The following is a 19,721-nucleotide window of genomic DNA, read 5'->3' as shown; positions in this document are numbered from 1 at the left end:
ATCATGTATCTAATAGCTCGGATCTCATCTCGGTAACCAACGATCGAGAGCTGTTCATTGTCGAAATGAGATCCAAGCCGTCAGATACGTGATCCGACGGCTTAAAAAGTGCGCAGCACGGTGCACCGTGTTGTGCACACCACTGCGTAGCACCCTCCCCAATTCCTATTAACTTGGGTTTGATCCCTTTTGTGCGGTGTTAAATGTTAGTAACACGGTTAGGGATTGCTTTGTTTTCATTTGCCTTTAGATGTATTTACTGTCGCACCATCGTTTAAAATACCAAATTATGCTGAAATCTTGAGCCATGTTACATAAACAAATGGACGTGAATGATGCGGGACACCCTGTATTACTAAAAAAAAAAAAACACCAGATAGACATGAATATTTGGAGATACTCAATGGATACCGCTAATTCCACATGCCGATTCATAGGGACGATGAATGCATGATATACATCTTTAAAAAAAATTGTGAAAAGAATTTTGGTTACCCAAAAAAATAGGTAAATCACATTGGAAAAAAATGCGTAACTAATTAATTTGGGGTGTGCGGTACACCATTGTTCGCAAGATAAAATATAGTAAGTCAAAAAATATGCGTACCATACACCAAAAACACTTGTAACAGGCACAAAAGATATGCGTATTGTCGTCCAAAACTATCATAGCCTTTCAAGGTGCACTTGTTTCCCAACTTAATTATAACCGAAAACAAATGTAAAATATATGCACTAAAATTACGCATAACATACACCCAAAAAAAAAAAAAATGTAACATCCTACCTAGCTTTCCTCAATGATTTTAGGTAGTTTTCAAAAGATACTGGGAGTGGCCGGTGAACCAAAAGAATTTCAAATATTCAAGAAAATAGTAGAAATGGAAATTTCCCGAAACTTGAGGCGGTGGTTAATCGTGGCCACCCTTATTTAGGTCCATTTCTTGGCTACAAATATGTTTGCTGGTTCTGCCTCTTTCGTCTCAAGAGTAGTTTGTAATTTACTCTCTACTCATTTGAGAGAATTCGTCTCCAGCTTGAGTTGTGTTTGCCAAATTAATACTACTCAATCTTAATTGATTCGACTCGCGTTCGGTTCGTTAAAAACTTGTTTGGAATCAGTTCATTGTACAAACAAGCAAAACTTGAAAATATTTGGAATTATGTTCATCAATTTTCCAAGCTCAACTTCATGAATAAGCAAGTACTTGATTCGAATAATGAAAAAAAAAAAAAAAAAAAACGTGTGCCCCCCCCTATAAAGAATTAAATCATGCAATGCCTTCCCTTATTTTCGAGAGTTGGTTTAAAGTTTGAAACCAATTAGTATTATCGTAACTTTGGAGATATAACAGTAGGATACATCTAGATGATGTATTTAAGAAGTGGCAGAGATTTTCTTTACCTCTTTTTACATTGAAATCAAACTATTTTTGACCCAGAGATTTCTATAAAATATCCCAAAAAAAGGGACTAAAATTATTTTATTTCCTAAAAAGTGAAATATTATGTAGGTATTTGATCCCACTGTTCAACAATAGTGACAGTGCTGCGCAGGGTGGAACCATGTTCCCCTCACTTAAATATCCTCTCATTTTCTAATTTCCTTCTAATTCACATGCATCACGGTTTCACGGTGAGAATGTAAACGAGTTGAGCAAAACCAAGTTCAAAACCGTGTGGAAGGAAGTACAGTAACTACGATATTAAGAGGCAATTAATTGCGGTGTTATCGAATATAATTAATGCACAACGCCATAACTGAGCTGGTATAATGGTTTCTAATAAACAAATTCCAGGGCGGATCGTGACCGTGGATTAACAATCTACGTCAATTACCACATGTATAATGACAACTCATGCCTTAACGGAATGAATCTGAAAACAAACCACAATGCCATATATAACTTAAAACTAGTATAATGGATCTTAATGAACAAATTTCAGAGCAAATCACGATCATTGATTAAGGCGTAATCATAAAAAAAAAAGTAACATATGTATAATGACAATACACGCCTTAATAAAATGGACCCAAAAGAGAATATTACCGTGTAGAAAAATAGTTACGCCTTGTAGATAGAGATAAGATAAGCACTAATTTCCAAGTTGAAGACTTGACAATTTTTATGGGTTTCCTTGATAATAATTATAATTTTATGAAAAAATTCGTTGATCAAATAAAACTGTGTGAAATTGTGGAACAATCTTTTATTTTGGAAATGCATATGGAAATCTAATGGCTAATTACAGGACTAATTACACAGAGAGATTTTCGGGTAGGTGACGAGGGCTATCCATAAAGGTCGTCCACTCTCCTTACCCTAATTCTCAAGTAAAAAATCACTAAGTACTTTTTAGTAGCATAAAAACGCAACTTTAAAATACAGCAACATCTAGAGCCGTTCGATACATGTGAACCCTCACACATCATCGAAAGGTTCACATGAATCGAACGATTCCAGATGTATAGTTTGTGTTCGGAATTGTGACCAAATGTTGTGTTCCTAGAATTTTTGATTTTTTAATTGGTTATCAAAAGAAAAGTTAGAAAAGGAAGAGGAAAATCCTTTCCTTTTTCCACATAGAGGAAATCTTTTTCAAAGTCCTTCCTTACTAGCACTGGCATATCCTTCCGTTTTGGTGGCCATTGTATTCAATTCAAAAGTGTGAAGTCGTAGCTTATTTTTGGGAGTTTGAGGGGGAGAGAGAGAGAGGGGGAGAGAGAGAGAGAGTCTCTGAGAAACCGGAATAAGAGGCAAAGGGTCGAAGAACGTGACAGTCAATTTCCACACACTAGCAGTTAAGAAACAAAGACCCTCCCCACCCCTTGAGCTTCCTTTGATCTTCTTCTTCTTCTTCTCACAATTTCTCTCTCTTCTTTTTCCAGCTTCTTTTCTTGATTTGACGATCTGTGTTGATTTTAAACACTCTCATATTCTGATTGGTCGCATGACGCTTTTGGGTTTTTGGAGTATAGCTGATTTTCCGAGCTGGGTTTTGTGAATTTTCGTTCATATTCTCTTTCTATATTTCCCTAGTTTCCTTCTCCTGCTTGGTTCCTTTTGAGCTACGGAACCGCCTCAATCTTGATCCGAATGTTTCTCTCCCCACTCCCTTAGTCTTTTTTCTCTCTCATCAGTCTTTTTTAGCTTACTACTCGCAAGATCATTAGCTCTTTTCACATACGCACAAAACCCCCCACATACACACATCTTCATGAGCTGAGGTCGTTCTTCGTTTTCGATCCTTTCTTCTACAATGGACGATAATGATCAAGAACAAACCCACCTCCCACCATTCAAGAAACCCAATCAGAAACTCAGGGTAAAGCTCAAGTTTCACAAAATCAAACAACAAGAACAAGATCAAGAACAAGGGGATTTGGGAATTGGGCCACAGATTGGGCCGCAGAAGAACGACGAGCCACGGGTGTGTCACGTGTGCAACAAAGGGTTTAGCTCCGGCAAAGCATTGGGGGGTCACATGAGAGTTCACGTCCAAGCCAACAAAGAGGAGCAACAGATGAAGCACAATGACGATAGTGCCCATGCTGGAAACAGAGCAATCTGTTCCCTCTGCGGGAAGAACTTCCCGTCAATGAAGTCGTTATTCGGCCACATGAGGTGTCATCCAGAGAGAGAATGGAGGGGTATCCAACCACCGCAACCACCTCCGGCTCCAGCCCCGGCGGTGGCCAAGAACAGCTCTCCGGCGTCCTCTGTTTCCGACCAGATTGACTTGGCTGAGTCTTTGAGGGGTTGGTCTTCCACCGCCAAGCGCGGCCGGAAAGCCCTAATCGCTGATGATCCGCCCGCGGAGGAGGAGCGGTTACACGAGGCCGTACAATATCTCATGAAGCTAGCTCACGGCGATCCTTTCGATTCGGGTTTAAGTCCGACTCGTGAAAACAGGGTTGATGATCACGAGGGTGGAAACGGGAATTTAACCGAAATGGAGGTGTTTGAATCGAAGAAGAGAGGAATTGAGGAGTCATTGGGTGGATACAATGTGGGTTATGATCATCCTGTGAAGAAACTGAAAATTGAGGAATTAAGTGGGTCCCCTGAAGGTAACAAGAATCTGGAGAAGGGCAAAGGAAAGGCTATTGAGCTGGGTGATATTCAAGATTGTGAGAAATTTGTAGAAGATGATGAAACTGAGAGCCAAAACTCAGATTACAGTATACCCAGTGGAAATCTGATTGTGAATTACAAGGGCAGTGGTCAGATGAAGAGTAAGAAGAAGAGGAAGAAGCTGAAGTTGAGAGATTTGGGCAGTCCTGGTGTTGATAAGCCAAGCCCAGTGTACAAATGCAGCACTTGTGATAAGTGTTTCCCAACTCACCAGGCATTGGGTGGCCACAGATCAAGTCACAACAAAGTCAGGAGCATTCATCACGAGGATAATGATATCCATGTTCCCAATCATCCTCCTGCAACCGGAGTCGATGAGTTGAAGGAGAATGAAGAAGGTGGCGGTAGCGGTGGAGGTGGTGGTTTAAAGGTGGTGGCAGAGAGTCCTACCCACCAATGCAAGATATGTAACAAGAATTTTCCCACTGGCCAGGCTCTTGGGGGCCACAAGAGGTGCCACTGGAGTGGCCCACTTGAGGCCCCGCCAAGTCAAGTCGGGTCACCTGGTGAGGCAAGTCATACGGGTCGGAAAATTCTAGGGTTTGATCTCAATGAAGTCCCTGCCATGGAGGAGGAGGTTGAGTCTGAACATCATGCGGCAGCTGGTTATGGTCATGCTTCTTCCTCATATAACTCTCAGTAGCTCAGTTCTTAGCTTAGTTGAATTTCGCCAGTCTCTTGCAGCTTGTAGGACTTGGAACTTTAGTTCACTGAGAGGTCAGTTCCTGAAAATTTTAGGCATGTTCATATTTCATTCAAATTCTTTCTTAGTCTGATGATGCAAAAATCTCGAAAATGCGACTATCGAGGTACAATTGCATGATTGAAGTGCATTGAGACAAGGAAGCCAAACGATCCAGTGAAGAGTAGTGGATACACAATTGCATAGATGAACCATCTTGGTTCTTTCTTGTTTTCCCCCTAATAGGGTACTGTCTTTTTGTGATAATATTTTGTTCATGGAAATCATGATGGTCCCTGTGAAGGGAAGTTCCAAAAGGTCTTTTGTTTGTTTCTTTGGTAGGATTTGATGATCTAAAGAAGCTGCATATACAATATGGTTTTTTGTAACTGAGGCCTTTTGCAGAATTCTTTTTCTTCTTATAATGTGAGTAGCAAGGACTGTTGAGAGCTCTGGTATTGATGAATGTGGGCTTAGAGAGTTTTCTGACTGTTGAGAGCTTTGTTCTCTAGTTTAATGTCATTTCTAGTTTGTTTTTTCTTTTAAGAATTTTCCCTCATGAGTTTGTTATATGATTTAGGGTCGGAAAAATATGACACTCTAGGAGTTCCATTTTGATGCTTTTTACTTCAATTTTTCTAAAAATATTTTATGAGAATTTAAACCGCAACAGATACTCACTTCAATGTTCCCATTTCTTTTGTTGGTTTTGATGAATTTAGTGGAGGGATGTGACACCAGGAAAATATAGAAGTAAAAGTGGGTAGTGGAGGGGTCCAGAACAGAGACTGTCACCTGGCTAAGAAGGAAAAAAGGATGGGGCAAAGTCAAGAAACCCCTCCATTTGCATAAGCCTCACCCTTGAAGGTTTCCTTGCAAGTATCACCTCTTTTTCTTATTAATTACTACTTCTACTCAGAAATGTAAAAGGGTTAAAAACAGGAAACTCCTGCAAAAGGTCCTTTGTAGAAGAGTTCAGGAAGTTGGTAGTTGGTGCATATTCCTCCAAAGAAACTACATGTGGGGTCTATTGAAAAGGTCTGGTGAATAGACAATGACATGGGTATAGAATTATCTTCCAATACTAATACTAAATGATATACCAGGAAATGGGAAAGACCATAAGTCAACCTAAACAAATACTAGTTACCTGAGGACAATTGTTAGTTGGGTCTTTACTTCTTGACTTGTGCCAATTATTTTTAGTGCACAAGACCTAGTGTCTTCAGCCATCAGCCAATTATTTAGTGCACAAGACCTAGTGTCAGTGCCCCACGACACAGCTTCTCGCTTTTTATGATTTAGCTTGATCTTAACCTGATGATCATGTCACAGTTGAGGTATCCTAACAGATCGGAGGGCTTGAGAACCCACACTCAAAGGAGGACCACAAGCTCGGGGCTCGACATTTCTTGCCCATTTTTTCTTCTTGAATTAAGTGAAAAAAAACACATTGGCTTGCGCGCAACCCCGCTTGTATGTTATGGAAGAATTTAGCTTCTTGCTCTCGGTTATTAAAAAAATCAATTGGGATCTATTAGATGAATGTTGTGTTTGCTAAATAAATTTATTAAATTCGTATATTTTATATATGCTATCATAGTAGGAGAGAGGAGCAGGGGGGAGGGGGAGTGGTAGGCAAGACAAAAACACATACCACAGCTGCTTGTTATAGCTGTGATGTGAAAGAGTTGGAAAGCTCAACTGTTTTCTTGATGCATTCTCGTGACCAAATGAAAGCAACTCTATTTAAGTAGTACATATGAAATTATTTTGCTTTTAATTACATGGTACAACCTTTCTCACCCATTTGCTTTACTTCCATTTTCAAAAGAGCAGTACTATACCTTTCTCACCCATTTGCTTTACTTCCATTTTCAAAAGAGCAGTACTATTACCACTTCTTTTTTTGCTAATATTGCGTACGTTGGCCGGAATTAACGGGGTGTTAATAGATTAGTTCATAAAAAGATTTCAGAAGTTATCCATAGTCCTAAATCACAAACGCCCACGACGGGGCTCGAACCTTGGCCTCCCACATGAGAAAGACCGGAGTTACCAGCTAGGACAGGAGCTCACTGTTGAGTAATTACCACTTCAACTTTACCGGTCTTTACATTTACATCATTACTTGTATATATGGTTAATCTTCAAGTATCTTTCTCATTTGATGTCACCCAACGAGATTGTGTGGTAAAGGTTTTGTAGGAGGCTTTGGAGTAATATGTGGAAAGGGGCAGAGAGACACGAATAACAAGTGGAGAGAAAATTTATTGAAAATTGTGCTAACGGAAACCCTAAGTGAACAAAGCCACCGTTTTCTTCCCATTTTGTCTAAAATGAGTTTGTTTTATCCTTTGACACTATAATTTTCTCTCCCCTACCCACTAGATATTCAATTTCTTACGTCCCAAAACTCAATATTTTGTCAAAAATGGTGCGATTGATTTTTGCTTGTGTTCTCCGAACGGTATATGCAGAGAGAAGGATTTTTTTATTTATTTATGTGGGGCAATAATCTAATTACCGAAATTGTGGGGATATGAGATTGTAATCTGATTCCTCAAAATCTCTTCCTAGGATTTTGCATCATGAAATTTCGGTAGGATAATTCTCATGCAACAGATTACTCCCAACTCTATTCAAGTTTGATTTTTTATTAAAGGTGATATATTATGAGAGAATAACTTGTTTCGTAAAGCAAAAAATAAGTGCTTAAAAAATAAGAACCTTAGCTGAATAGGGCCTACAGACAACAGTTGCTTTTCTATGTTTGGCTATGCAAAGAAAAAGGAGGAAAGAGGGAAGGAAACAGCTTTTCTTGTTTTGTTTTTTTATAGAAGAAAAAGAGATAGAGCTTTATGAGGTGCCATAGAATAACAAAAGAACAGAAGAAGAAAGAAAATCAAAGGAAAGTTTGGGTGAATCGAGGAAAATAACCTTGCAACTTATTTCCCCTTTAAACTTTTTCCTTTTCTCCCAAAGGTGGAAATAAATAAAAAAAGAAGAAACGAATTTTATTATTTTCTTTTCCAGTTTTCCTCTTAAAATTATTTATCATCAAACGTAGCTGAGAGACACTAAGCACAAAAAATATATGAGCAGTTTCATTTCTCTTGACAAAATCCCATATTCAAACAAAGCCTAAAAGGTGACCTCTTCATCACCAAAAATATAAGAGAAGGGCGCAGCCGGCCCTGACTTTTCCGAGGCCTAACTAAGTAAAGATCAAAGATGAATATACGTTTTTGTTGGACTAATAAAAAGAGTACAAAGTACGAGGAACCCCTAACGATCTATCCGTGGAAAATTTATCCTCAAGCCCCTAGCTCCGTGGTTATAAATTCTTACAACTGCAATTATCTTTTGAGAATAAGTTTTCTCCGGATCAACCAGACAAGTGTGGGCCCCCTTCGCATGTTTTTTTTGAAAAAAATCCGAACCGTGCATCTTGTAGGGTCCGCAAAATAATGTATCTACGCAAAAAAAAATCAGCTTGTCTGAACATCGATAGATATGTCAAAAGTTGAGCTTTTACACGGAAAAATGGACGACTATGAACAGTTTAACTTTAAAAACAGTTGACAGATTACGGTCGTCCATTTTCCGTATAAAAACTCAACTTTTGACATACTTATCGATGTCCGGACAAGCTAATTTTTTGCGTACACACATTATTTTGCGGGCCCTACAAGATACATGATTCGAATTTTCCAAAAAAAATGCACGAATGGGGCCCACACGGGACTGTCCTTACAGCCCCCTTGTCCGGTTGATCCGGAAAGAACTTTTTCTCTTATCTTTTTCCTGTTCATAAAATCTTTCACAGGTACTCCCTAATCCCTATACAATCGTTGATCCAAATTCCAAAACAAAATTCAATAGTCGAAATATTACAAACAACGGTTAACAGGTGACATCTTCAAACACAACAGAGAGTACATGCAAAAAATACACAATACAAAAATCACAAAAGCTATGATTTAAGAGAAATGTGATACGTCTAATCTATTACTCAACTTCGAAAAAGAAATAAAATGTCACTTTAAAACATTCCATTTAGGATGGAATAATACTAAAAGCTGAACTGTTCACAAAATTTAGGTGGGTACAACCCCTTCGTAATGGGGTGATAACTGCAAGAGCAAAAACACAAAGACTAAAACTAGAAGTATCAACTGCATGAAAAGGCAAGAAGTAAGATGATATACCCTATTCTGTAGCCTCAAAACCTCCTCAGTCACCACCACATCTTCATATTTTGTCTCCAAATTTTCAGCTTGTCTCTTTAGCTTTACAGCCTTGCTTTCTACATCTCCGAGCTCATTCAACACCTGAGCTTGCTCTGAAGCTAGTGTCTTCTGTTCTTCGAAGAGTGCAAAGTGATCCGCTGCATCAACTTTCAAATTTTTGATTGTTCTCGATATTGCCAGATACTCGATCTCAGCTTCAATCTTTTGCTTGAAGAGGCCCTCAAGTTCAGCCTCCATCTCATTATGGTTTTTTTGAAGCGACTCTATTTTCTCAATTGGTGATTCATTACTCTTTAGTGCACATTCAAGTTCAATAACCTTGGCTTCCTTCACTTTGAGCTCAGCGTTTGCCTCTTCAAGCTTGTTTTCCAATAGATTCATGTTCTGTTTTAAGCTTACAACCTGGGTTTCCAAGATCTCAGAAGAATTTTGTGTTCTCTCTCCAGAGTGCAACGGATCAGATGCGCATGCCTCGTTGATGCTTGAATCTCCAGAGGCAAATTCTGAAGGTAAAGCAGTTTCCTCAGTTGAACCGTCAAAAAGTGACACAGGTTCTGTCCCTATCTCCCTTAATTTCTGTATTTCTGCAATAATACGCACCTCCATGAGTGGAATTTCTAATGGGAAAGAAAATTACAACCATTCAGTTCAGTACGAAGCAGAAGGTTGGCATTCCTTCAAAGGCCCCTTAAAATAGCAACCACAACAAAATACTCAAAAAACAAAAAATAACAATTACTCCAGAAAATATTCGTGCAAAAATTCAGCACACAAACAGGACCACCAAAAAAACAAAAAACAGGACCACCAATACAGCTTATGAAAATTTCCAACCGAATCCCAAACCACATTGCATTTCTGACAATAGAGATCGGTATAGCAAACATGATTAAGTCATAACAAATTTTATTATGGCAGAGTGAACAAGGTTCACTGAAGAAGCTTTATTTCAAGCACTGACGGCAGGATTTCAAGTGCGTTTACCTTTATTTCAGGAGTTGATATCCGGAGTTTCTTGGCTTCCTACAACAGCCACCACAAAGATCATACCTGGCGCAAAAGCTAACATAATTTTGATCTATCTCAGTAGCCTAACATTGGCCTCAATGTGGACATCAGAGAGAGCCATCAGGTTGCACTCGGGACTAGGGAGGAAACCTACCATTGGCTACAATGTGAACATCAGAGAGCCATCAGTTAGCCTACCATTGGCCTCAATATGCACATGAGAGAACCATCAGGTTGCATAGGATGCTTCTGTACGGTCCTGGATCTAATCTGTTATTTTGATTCATGTTTGATTTATTTCAAAAATAGACTCCCTTTTCTCACCAGGAGCCCGTCCTTGATCCCAGTAAACTCTTCATGCCAAACCAAAATGGATTGAAGCCCTCCATTTACTACGTTAAGCGATTCTCTCTTACTCCGGAACATTTAATTCTTCATAATGAGCTAAATTACCATCTTCATGACTATGCTGTCTTTAATCAATTTTTTCCTGATCTTACCCTCAGTACCTGCTACCTCTACTCTATCTTCTGCCAATGTTACCTCCACTCCACTTCTCGCAAATTCACCTATTCCTACCCAATTTTTCCTCATCCACCTTAGCATCCTCACTCGGGCTACGGTAATATTTTGAACATTTTAATTATGACCCAAAACAAATAAGACAAATTTCATTTGGAAATCAAATGCAATGTTGGTATGATTCTCTAGATAGTATTTTAAAGAGTGGAAATTCTCCATGCTTCCATAGGTTCTTCAACTTCCTTATTTTCAATCTTAGAATGTACCAATGTCCAAGAGTTGCTAAAGCAAAGTGTTGCAAACAAGACAGAGACAAAAACAATCTGAAAATGCTGGCAACCGAGGAAGTATACCAACCTTTTTCAAGTTCTTCCTGCGCAGACTGCAGGGTGTGGATAGACTCAACTAGAGAATCTGGATCTGTTGGCAATCCATTGTTCTCAACCTTTTCTTCTCTAACCTCCCAAGACAAATCAGCAGCTAAATCTTCTTGAGAGAGAGTTTCAAATTCTCCCACATTTTCTTTGTTGTAACCTGTTTGCAGCTCTTCATCGAAGTGTTGTTCACCATCCTGAGCTTCATAACTGTTTGCTCCATCATAATTCATTGACTTCCCACTGTGTCTCCTGTGTCTCCCGTTACTAGTGACTGAAGTGGTGCCCTGCATAAAGACAACGTTGGAGCTCCGCGAGTCAGATTCCATGCTGGAATGAGAGTTTTCCTTCTCAGTTTTGACCCTTTCTCCTCTATGCTTCTTACTGGTTTCAATCCGACTCTTTGCCGGCTGGCTTCGTTGCACTGAATTAACCAAATTCTTCCCACTCAAAGCCCTCATCCTGTTCTTTGGAACACTGGCTGCAGTGGAAGATTTGCTACTCCGATCCTCACTGTTATCAGAATCCGTCCCAGCACCAAAACTAGGTCCTACCACCCTAGAATCTAAATTTGAGCCATGTGTGCCAGAACCATCAGCAGCAACACCCATACTTTTCAAGATTGCGTTTGTTGATGATGAGGAACCCTCGCTCGTTTGCCTCGTCTCAATGGACACACCCTGAGGCTTACTTGAATTTACCACGGATGTTGAAAGACCCCTCTTCAGTATCTTACTAGCATCTACACTACTACTTCCATCCTTACTAAATTCCCTCCTAATCCGTCTCCATTTCTTCAACCCGTACCCCTTTTTTGTGGCCTGTGGAGATGACCCAACAGAAAGAGAATAGCCGGCCGACCGAGGTGAATCACTAGTCGATCGAGGAGTACTCAGTGACTCTACAACTCTACCATCCTCGGCTTTCGAATCAACCAACGGGTTATCATCACTACCATTAAATTCACCACCATAAGATCCATTACTTGCAATCTTATTTCCATCAACATTAGCCAATCCTTGAGGGGTTATTATTACTTCATTGTTTTCCACAGATTCAAGCCCTGAACGCTCACTTCTCAAATCCATCACTAAATTGAGGTTTGCTTATCACAAGATTATGCTATCCAACCCCTCCAGCTTCAGATCAAGATCGAGAACAACAAACCATCATTACAGCTCATGGGTTGGAAATCTAGCAAGAATATGATGAAATCAATTATCTATTCGGATAATTCAGAAGTCAGAATCGAATTTTTAAATTGGATTCAATCACAAAAATTTCACATCTGAACAAGATTCATATACTGTATAACCACGGAAGAACAATTGCAAGTACGTGATCAGTTGAAGACAAATTAGGTGTAAATATAAATGAAATGAATACTAAACGTACCTTTTGCGCCATAAATGAAGCTCAATTGTGTGGGTGGACTGAGATGAAAATCTTTAGGACGATGGAAACCCTAAAATCGAATTGAATTTGGATTTTTATAGCCATGGATTATTTTGAGAAAATTAGAAGTGGAATTGTGATCGGGTGGATCGTGGAAGGAAATGGTCGGGCCACATGGAGATATGGCCCACACAAATATTAAAGCCGTATTTTGTTGAGTAATTATTCAGTGCTTATGGGCAGAGATTAATCCTTTCCCATGACCACATATCTGTGGGTTTCTTTTTTTATCCGTGCAGGGCCCCTCACATGAATGTGTGGTGGATAAAAGTTTCGGGACAAAACCCTGTTTGATTTGAATTTTGAGAGAGATTTTTAAGATTAATGAGTGTAGAGAGATAGATAAAAAATATTTATTGGAAACCGCATACAGAAATTTTGATCCCCTAAACGAACAAGCCCGTAACGTGACGATGCCATAAGATGAAAAATTATTGGATTTTCTTTAATTGAGGCACTGTCATGTGGTGTTGTAACATCTCTTTTAATCACTAATTTATGTGAAGTCCAACCCCACATGAATCCCACATAATTGTATATAGGAGTAGTAAAAGAAAGTGTTAGGTCACCGCCACTTAATAACTACTCTATTCTCAGATGACTATGGGAAATAAAATAGACCATGCCTTGGAGCAATGAATAATTTTCCTAGGATGTGTGTCGTGTCATGGTCGGCAAAATTGGTGTGGCCTTCGAAAGGGACATTCCCCAAGCGGTTCAATGACAAAGGGAAAAAAAAAAAAAAATCTATAATTACAAACACATAAGTGTATAGACACACAAATAAACACACACGTATGTGTATGTGTGTTTGTTCGTGGTTGTAGTAAAGATGATTACAAAAATGTCTTGTGAGTGCGATATATTATACGGTGTGAGCGTGACGGTATGTATTATTGATATTTCTATGTGCGTTTGGTGATTGTTTAGAGCATCCGCAATGTAATAATCAAAATTAGATAACCAAAAGTTGTCACATCATTTTTTGATTATCCATTTAAAACATTGCTAAAGTTAGCAATGTAGAGGTCCACAATGTAATAATCAAAATTGGATAACCAAAACTTGTCATATCACCTTTTTAAACTACAAAATTCTAAAAACTAAATTTTTTGACAATAATTTGAATACTCTTTTTGAAAAAAAAAAGAGTTTTTTTAAGAAAATAGTTTAGTGAAAAAAAAACAGTTTTTTTTTTTTGAAAAACTGTTAGAATCCGTTTTTTTTTATAAAAACACTTATATTTTTTTTAATTTTTTTAAAAGTTTCTGGAAAAAAAAAAGTTTTTAAAAACAATTTTCTGGAAATATTGTTGAGAGAGAAGGTTTTTATGTAATGATGGATGTACTTGATTGAGAAAATGTGAGGACCATTAAATTTGATTATTGGCAAAAAGGTTGCTAGTTTTGATTATTCAAAGGCCAAAATTTGATGAGTTACTAAGAGCATTCACAATGTAATAATCAAAACCAAAAGGTTGCTAAAGTTAGCAATGTTTGCTCAAAAAAGTACTTACATTGTAATAACCAAACTTAGCAACCTCTTAGCAACTCATCAAATTTTGGCCTTTGAATAATGCGCGTGACAACAGTTGTTACCGGCCTCCGCCCGAAATGGATTAAGAGCGTGAAAGAATAACTTGTCTCGTAAAAAAAAAAATTAACTTAAAAAATAAGAATATTAGCAGAACAGGCCTAAGCCCAAACGCAACTTCCGGTTCCAACTGGTCTATTTTGATCTTCTGTGATTGGCTTGTGGTCAGAGCATCATTTTAAAGTTTTTGAAGCTTTTCTTCTGATGGTCATAGCATCAACTATTCAACTAACTTTTTTTTTTTTGAATTGGAAACTGTTCAATTAGGGAAAGACTACAATACACACCTCTTATTAGAGTGTGTATCATATGTACCCCCCAAAATTATGAATTATAGAGAACATGTTACGAATCATATTGCTAAAAAATTACGAATCGTATAAAAGTTACGAGATACACCAAAATGTTATGAATCATAATGAAAATGTTACGAATCGTACTGCTGAAAAGTTATGAATTCTAGGACAAAAGTTACGAAACACGCTAAAATATTATGAATAAACCATAAAATAGGTGCATATGGTACACTCTTTTAAGAAATGTGCATTGTAGACTTTCCCGTTCAACTAACTTTATATTCACTCCCATTAGTTGGAAATTTGATAAGGAGGCAACACTCCAAAACCCATAGTAGAGAATATAACGACAAGGATGAGACAATAAGAGAAAAAAATATAATACTCCGTAGGAGTCAAGATGTTGATGCACTCCAATAATTCATGGGTAAAATTGGATGAAAATAAAACCGATCGACCAAGTCAACGCACATAAAACCGAGCCCAGAAAGATTTTGGGTTCGTTTTCTCCGTGGAACAAGAGCATTGTTGAGCGCATCATTTTCTTCGAAGTAGTACTCCAAAACAGAAGGATTCTAGTCCAGTCTAGTGTACAAACGACAACTTAATAGAATGCTGGTGTTATCCAAGTGGGTGGACAAACACGACTCGAAGACTCTTTGTCTTGGTAGAAAGGTGTCCTCCTCCTTCGGTCTTCCAAATCGAAGATGCTTGTGTCTTTGTCTCCTCCACTACAACAAAAGGGGTATTCCACGCGTTTGCATAAAAACCCAAGCAAAAGCCTCTCTTTTTTTGTCTAGCAGATGTAGGATAGAGGTCCGAAATCTGAGTGGAAAAATACCCCTTAGGAATAGATGTGCCGGAGAGGTTAGAATAGTCTATGGAAAGGAATGAGAGGAGTGATCTAAAATGGTGAAAAAAAAAAAAAAAAAGCAGGGCTGAACAGAGAGGGTAAGCAGTGGAGACCCAAACTCAGAGATCCCGAGGAGGAAAGACAATAGAGTCCATGAAAGAGGATAAGACTTCCTTTAAAATCAGTGTTCACCAACTTTCTCTCTCTAGGGAATGTTCACAATGTGCTCCATCTCTCTGGGATTCAATGAAGAGACGTTCATATTTATAGACCACACGAGCTAATGCTTGGGCACCAAGTGGCACGCTGATAAAATGACACGTGTCCGGTGTCCCTTCTGTACCCTTTGACAGCCGAGGTGTCGCTATCCTTGCGATGACCGCGAGTATGACGGTAAGCGTATTCCCTTATTCGCAGAGAACCTCTTCTTCTTTTACAGCCACCAAGCCACTGGATCCCCTTCATTCCCGTAGGACAAGGTTGTGACCTACTCAGTTGCATCAATACCGCTGCCAAGCCTCAAGGGGCCCCTCGGGTCCTGCCTAAAGGCCGGAGCAGACATAAGAGTCTGGGCAAGTTCTTTGTGCATCTTGGTTAGACCGCGTCATCGTCTCCATTAGATTGGGACCGCGCCAAGCATCCTGTAACGCCCCGACTTTTCGGAAGTAAAATAAAATAAAATTTTAAGAAAATTTGCTAAATAAGTATAATTTTTCAAAATAAGGTTTAACTATTACAATCACAAGATAAATTTGTCGATTCAAAATACATTAATTTCAGAGCTGACTCTAAGCTTGATACAAATCTGAAACATACTCGATCTTCGTTCCTGATATTCTCTCCGTGTTGAACTGCAACATCTTCGAATCATCTCCAGTGAATCCTGCGCCCTCTAGCAAATTGATCGCCGAAGCAAACAATTTGCCAGGATACAGACGTATCCGTGAGTGATAAATCACCCAATAGAATAATCCAACCCAACCACCCCTCTTACATTACAGATAGCAAGCAGCAGGATAATAATAGTGCGAAAAAGCAAGACAATGTTTGTTCCACATAAACCAGTTTATTACTATCCATTAACTTGTCGTGTAATCTAAGATCTCCTCCGCGGGATCTTTCCTCCCTCAACCGCTAGCCATGCTCGGTCCCATGAGATCACTTCCCTTTGCTGTCGCAGATGCATCTAAGTTATGTACCGAGTATGCATCCCAATAACTACAACAATGGGAAAGCTTATCATGCCTGAATCACGACTAGGGTTCGCTTATCTTATGTACCACTTCACAAACCACATCACAATCACCACTGGACACCCGCCAGTATATCAATTCATCACTGGACACCCGCCAGTTTCAATCTCATCACAAATCTCAACATCACGCCTGCAGGCAATCTAGAAATAAAACTTTCCAATTCATCCATTATCTAGAATCGTCTATGTGAACTCTATTCGCATACCACCCCATGTCTCTAGGGTCCAATCTATCACTCAAATCGATGCAATATACAACGAATCAATAATAATTAAAACAATTAATAAACAACGTAATCACGCAACTTATTATGAACGGGCCGTTGCCCTTAATCTTGTATGGTCACAATGTCAATATCAAGTAAGAGTTTTAAAAAGAATTAAAAGGAAAATTTTATGGGCTCTTATTAATTAATTTTAAGATAATATATTAATTAAAAACTAATTAAATACATTAAATAGATAAAAATATTGAAATATTTATCATGACCTTAATAAGAGTCCTAAAGGTTCTATTCAATCAGTTGAGTGCCAAAAGTTAAGTTCGGAGGGTCGCGGGATTATTTTAAATAAAGATATTAAATAAAGTGGCCGAAAGTGAAGTAAATAAATAATAAATAACTTACTGATTAAAATATATTGAGGTTAACAAAGTTTCATCTTTGGAATATAGAGAGTCGAAATAAAATTATTCGGGCATTTATAATAACGTTTATAAGGTCGTAAAGAATTTTTGATTGAAAACGCTATAGAAATAACAATAAATAGTAAATTAAATTAAAAAAAATATTATTTTAACAAGATATCATCTTTGAGATGCAAGAAGTCTAAAAAAAATTAGTTTGGGTATTAAAACGTTGTTTGGAAGATCGCAAAGATTTTTCGTTAGTAGACTTGATAGATAACTAATAAATAATTCAATAAATAGATAATTAAATAAAAAAATATGATTTTAACAAGTTATGATCTTTCAGGTGTGAAAAGTCTAGAAAAAATAGTTCGGGTGTCAAAACAATGTTCGGAAGGTCGAAAAGTTGTTTCGAAACATTTAAAAACAACTAAATCTACCAGATAAATTAAACTGATATTATTAATACGTTTTATACTAAGTTGATATTACATTGTAAGAAATTAATATCAGATCAGTAGTTTTTCATAATAATAATATCAGAAGGATTGTAAAATAAATATCAGAAAGGTCATCTTCTTTGCAAATAATTACAAATAAAGTGTTGGGCTCAAAAATAATATCAATTTGGTGAATACGGCAGAAAACGCGCGGTTAACTATATTTTTTCGTTCGGGACATAGGGTTAAGCATATAAACACTTAATATACTTGGAGAAGAGGTTGGATAGGATTATAATACCTTTAATCGGATCGAATTGATTCAAAAACGAATCTTGAATTTTGAGAAAGAAGACTTCGATTTTGGCGATCGGGGGACCTTGGGTTCGAATTGAATGATGCTTGGGGATGCTTGGGGTTGAGGGAAGTGATTGGAATGATCAATTCGGGTCTCGGTTCGTCGGGGCTATGAAACCCACTTTTCTCTCTCTTTCTTTCTCTCTCCAGAACTCCATGGATTGAACTTGGTTTTCTCTGGTTTTTCTCTCTCTTTTGGACTGGTGGAGCGTGGGGAATATTGTGGTGTAAATTTCGTGGGTCAAGGGGGTGGGGTATTTATAGGAGAATTTTGGTAGAAGATGATAAGAGTTAATTTAATGGGGTTGGGTTCATGGGATTTGGAATGGACGAATAGGGCTTGATTTTTGGGTTAGGGAGGAAGTAGAGACGGAGTAGGAGACGGGGAGACGGAAAGAGTTTGAGGTGAGGGAAGAGAAGGAGTATGCATGTACGCATGTATGTGTAGGAAAATTAAAAAAAGAATGCATGTATATATTGTACGCATAATTATATTTAAAAAAAAGAATTGCATTAAGGAAAATAATTCTAATATTATTATATTTAGAAAAAAAAATTGGGTCAAAAATCCGGGTCGTTACACATCCACCTGAATAAATGTAGTTCTCTCCTTAAGGGAGGAATTTGGGCTCGCGACCTTCACATGGGTGCAGCATAGCTATGGGTAGCGCGTGGCTCCCACGCGAGGGGCCACGTGTCGCGTGACTGAGGCGCCACGTGGCGAGCTAGGGTTCATCGGTCAAACCGTCAACCTCGTGAAGGATGAGTACAGGTGTCGCATGCCCATTGGCTAGTCAAACGGTCAACGGTCGCGCCTATTGACCTTTCCTACAACAGAAAACAAAAAATGCACACATGACTTGCCTACTTTTTCCCCACCAAAACGACGTCATATTGTCATGGGCCAATGGGCCTCCATACGGGACAATATAGCCATGTCAGCACATTCCGTTACAGGTTGGACAAACTATAATGCCATGTGCCTAATTTAGTTTTTCGTTTTTTTATTTTGGGGTGGTTGGGTAAGGTATATATAGATGACTTTTCTCTCTCTCCCTCTACTGGTATGTGTTGGAAATATTAGTGAATTAACTTGAAATATTCGGAGGGTCTCACGAGTAAACCAAAAAAAATCCCTCCTTCGTTCATTGTATGCATGTGGACAACGCGCAACTCAATGGCCAGCAGTTTTTGCTGGTTTATTGCCCCATGTCTCTAAAGTTAATTGGCTGGAATCAATTCAGGAGTTTGACGAATTCATGGCACATGCACCATATGTTGTGAAGTTGAGTTTGAATGCAAAAGTTTTTCTATTTGCTCGTAAATTAATATGGGTTGCTAAAACTACAAAAACAATTACCGCTAGAAATGAAGTTTAGAGACTGAAAATCAGCAATGTAAACGGGTTGGAATTGTGTTACTATTACCGCTAGAACTTGAAACTGTACTGTTTAGTGTAGCTGCACTTTGGTGGCTTGAAGTATTGGGTACGTATAAGTGCGGCAACTGTGATTTAGGTGTTGAAAAGTGCGGCAACTGTGATTTAGGTGTTGAAATTTGGTTTGGTGCTTAAATGTGGAAAACCAACCGAACTTCATTTGCGTTCACTTGCTGAAACTTTAATCGAGAAATTAATGCTGATGAGAACTATGTTTTTCTACTTACAGTAATATTTTTACTGTTGCTGCCTATCACAAGGGCCAGGGGATGGAAAAACGACCATGTTCAAGCCGCTCTTCTGCTCCCGCTGCCCGGATACGTTGCTGCGTGCTATGCCTTCTGGAAAAAATTCAATAAAGTTGATGCCTTTGATCAGGTGCATAATAGGCGGGCAGGAGAGTTGACAGTGCACATGCAGTGCATGTCATA

General features: G+C 38.5%; 2 protein-coding genes across 2 annotated transcripts; one reads left to right on the top strand and one right to left on the bottom strand.

Annotated features, from left to right (window-relative positions):
* Positions 1-3,261: 3,261 nt before the first annotated feature.
* Positions 3,262-4,779, top strand: LOC131322572 (uncharacterized). Its single transcript, XM_058353932.1, has one exon. The coding sequence runs from the start codon at positions 3,262-3,264 to the stop codon at positions 4,777-4,779; it is 1,518 nt and encodes a 505-aa protein (XP_058209915.1).
* Positions 4,780-8,776: 3,997 nt separating this feature from the next.
* Positions 8,777-12,575, bottom strand: LOC131321877 (WPP domain-interacting protein 2-like). The gene is made up of 3 exons (XM_058352861.1): positions 12,371-12,575; positions 10,959-12,169; positions 8,777-9,655 (listed from the first exon to the last, which is right to left on the bottom strand). The coding sequence occupies exons 2-3, from the start codon at positions 12,061-12,063 to the stop codon at positions 8,919-8,921; spliced, it is 1,842 nt and encodes a 613-aa protein (XP_058208844.1). The 5' UTR covers positions 12,064-12,169; positions 12,371-12,575; the 3' UTR covers positions 8,777-8,918.
* Positions 12,576-19,721: the final 7,146 nt, after the last annotated feature.

The sequence above is a fragment of the Rhododendron vialii genome, chromosome 4a (genome assembly GCF_030253575.1).
Source record: "Rhododendron vialii isolate Sample 1 chromosome 4a, ASM3025357v1".
Taxonomy (NCBI): domain Eukaryota; kingdom Viridiplantae; phylum Streptophyta; class Magnoliopsida; order Ericales; family Ericaceae; genus Rhododendron; species Rhododendron vialii.
This window is presented reverse-complemented; position numbering and strand designations above follow the sequence as displayed.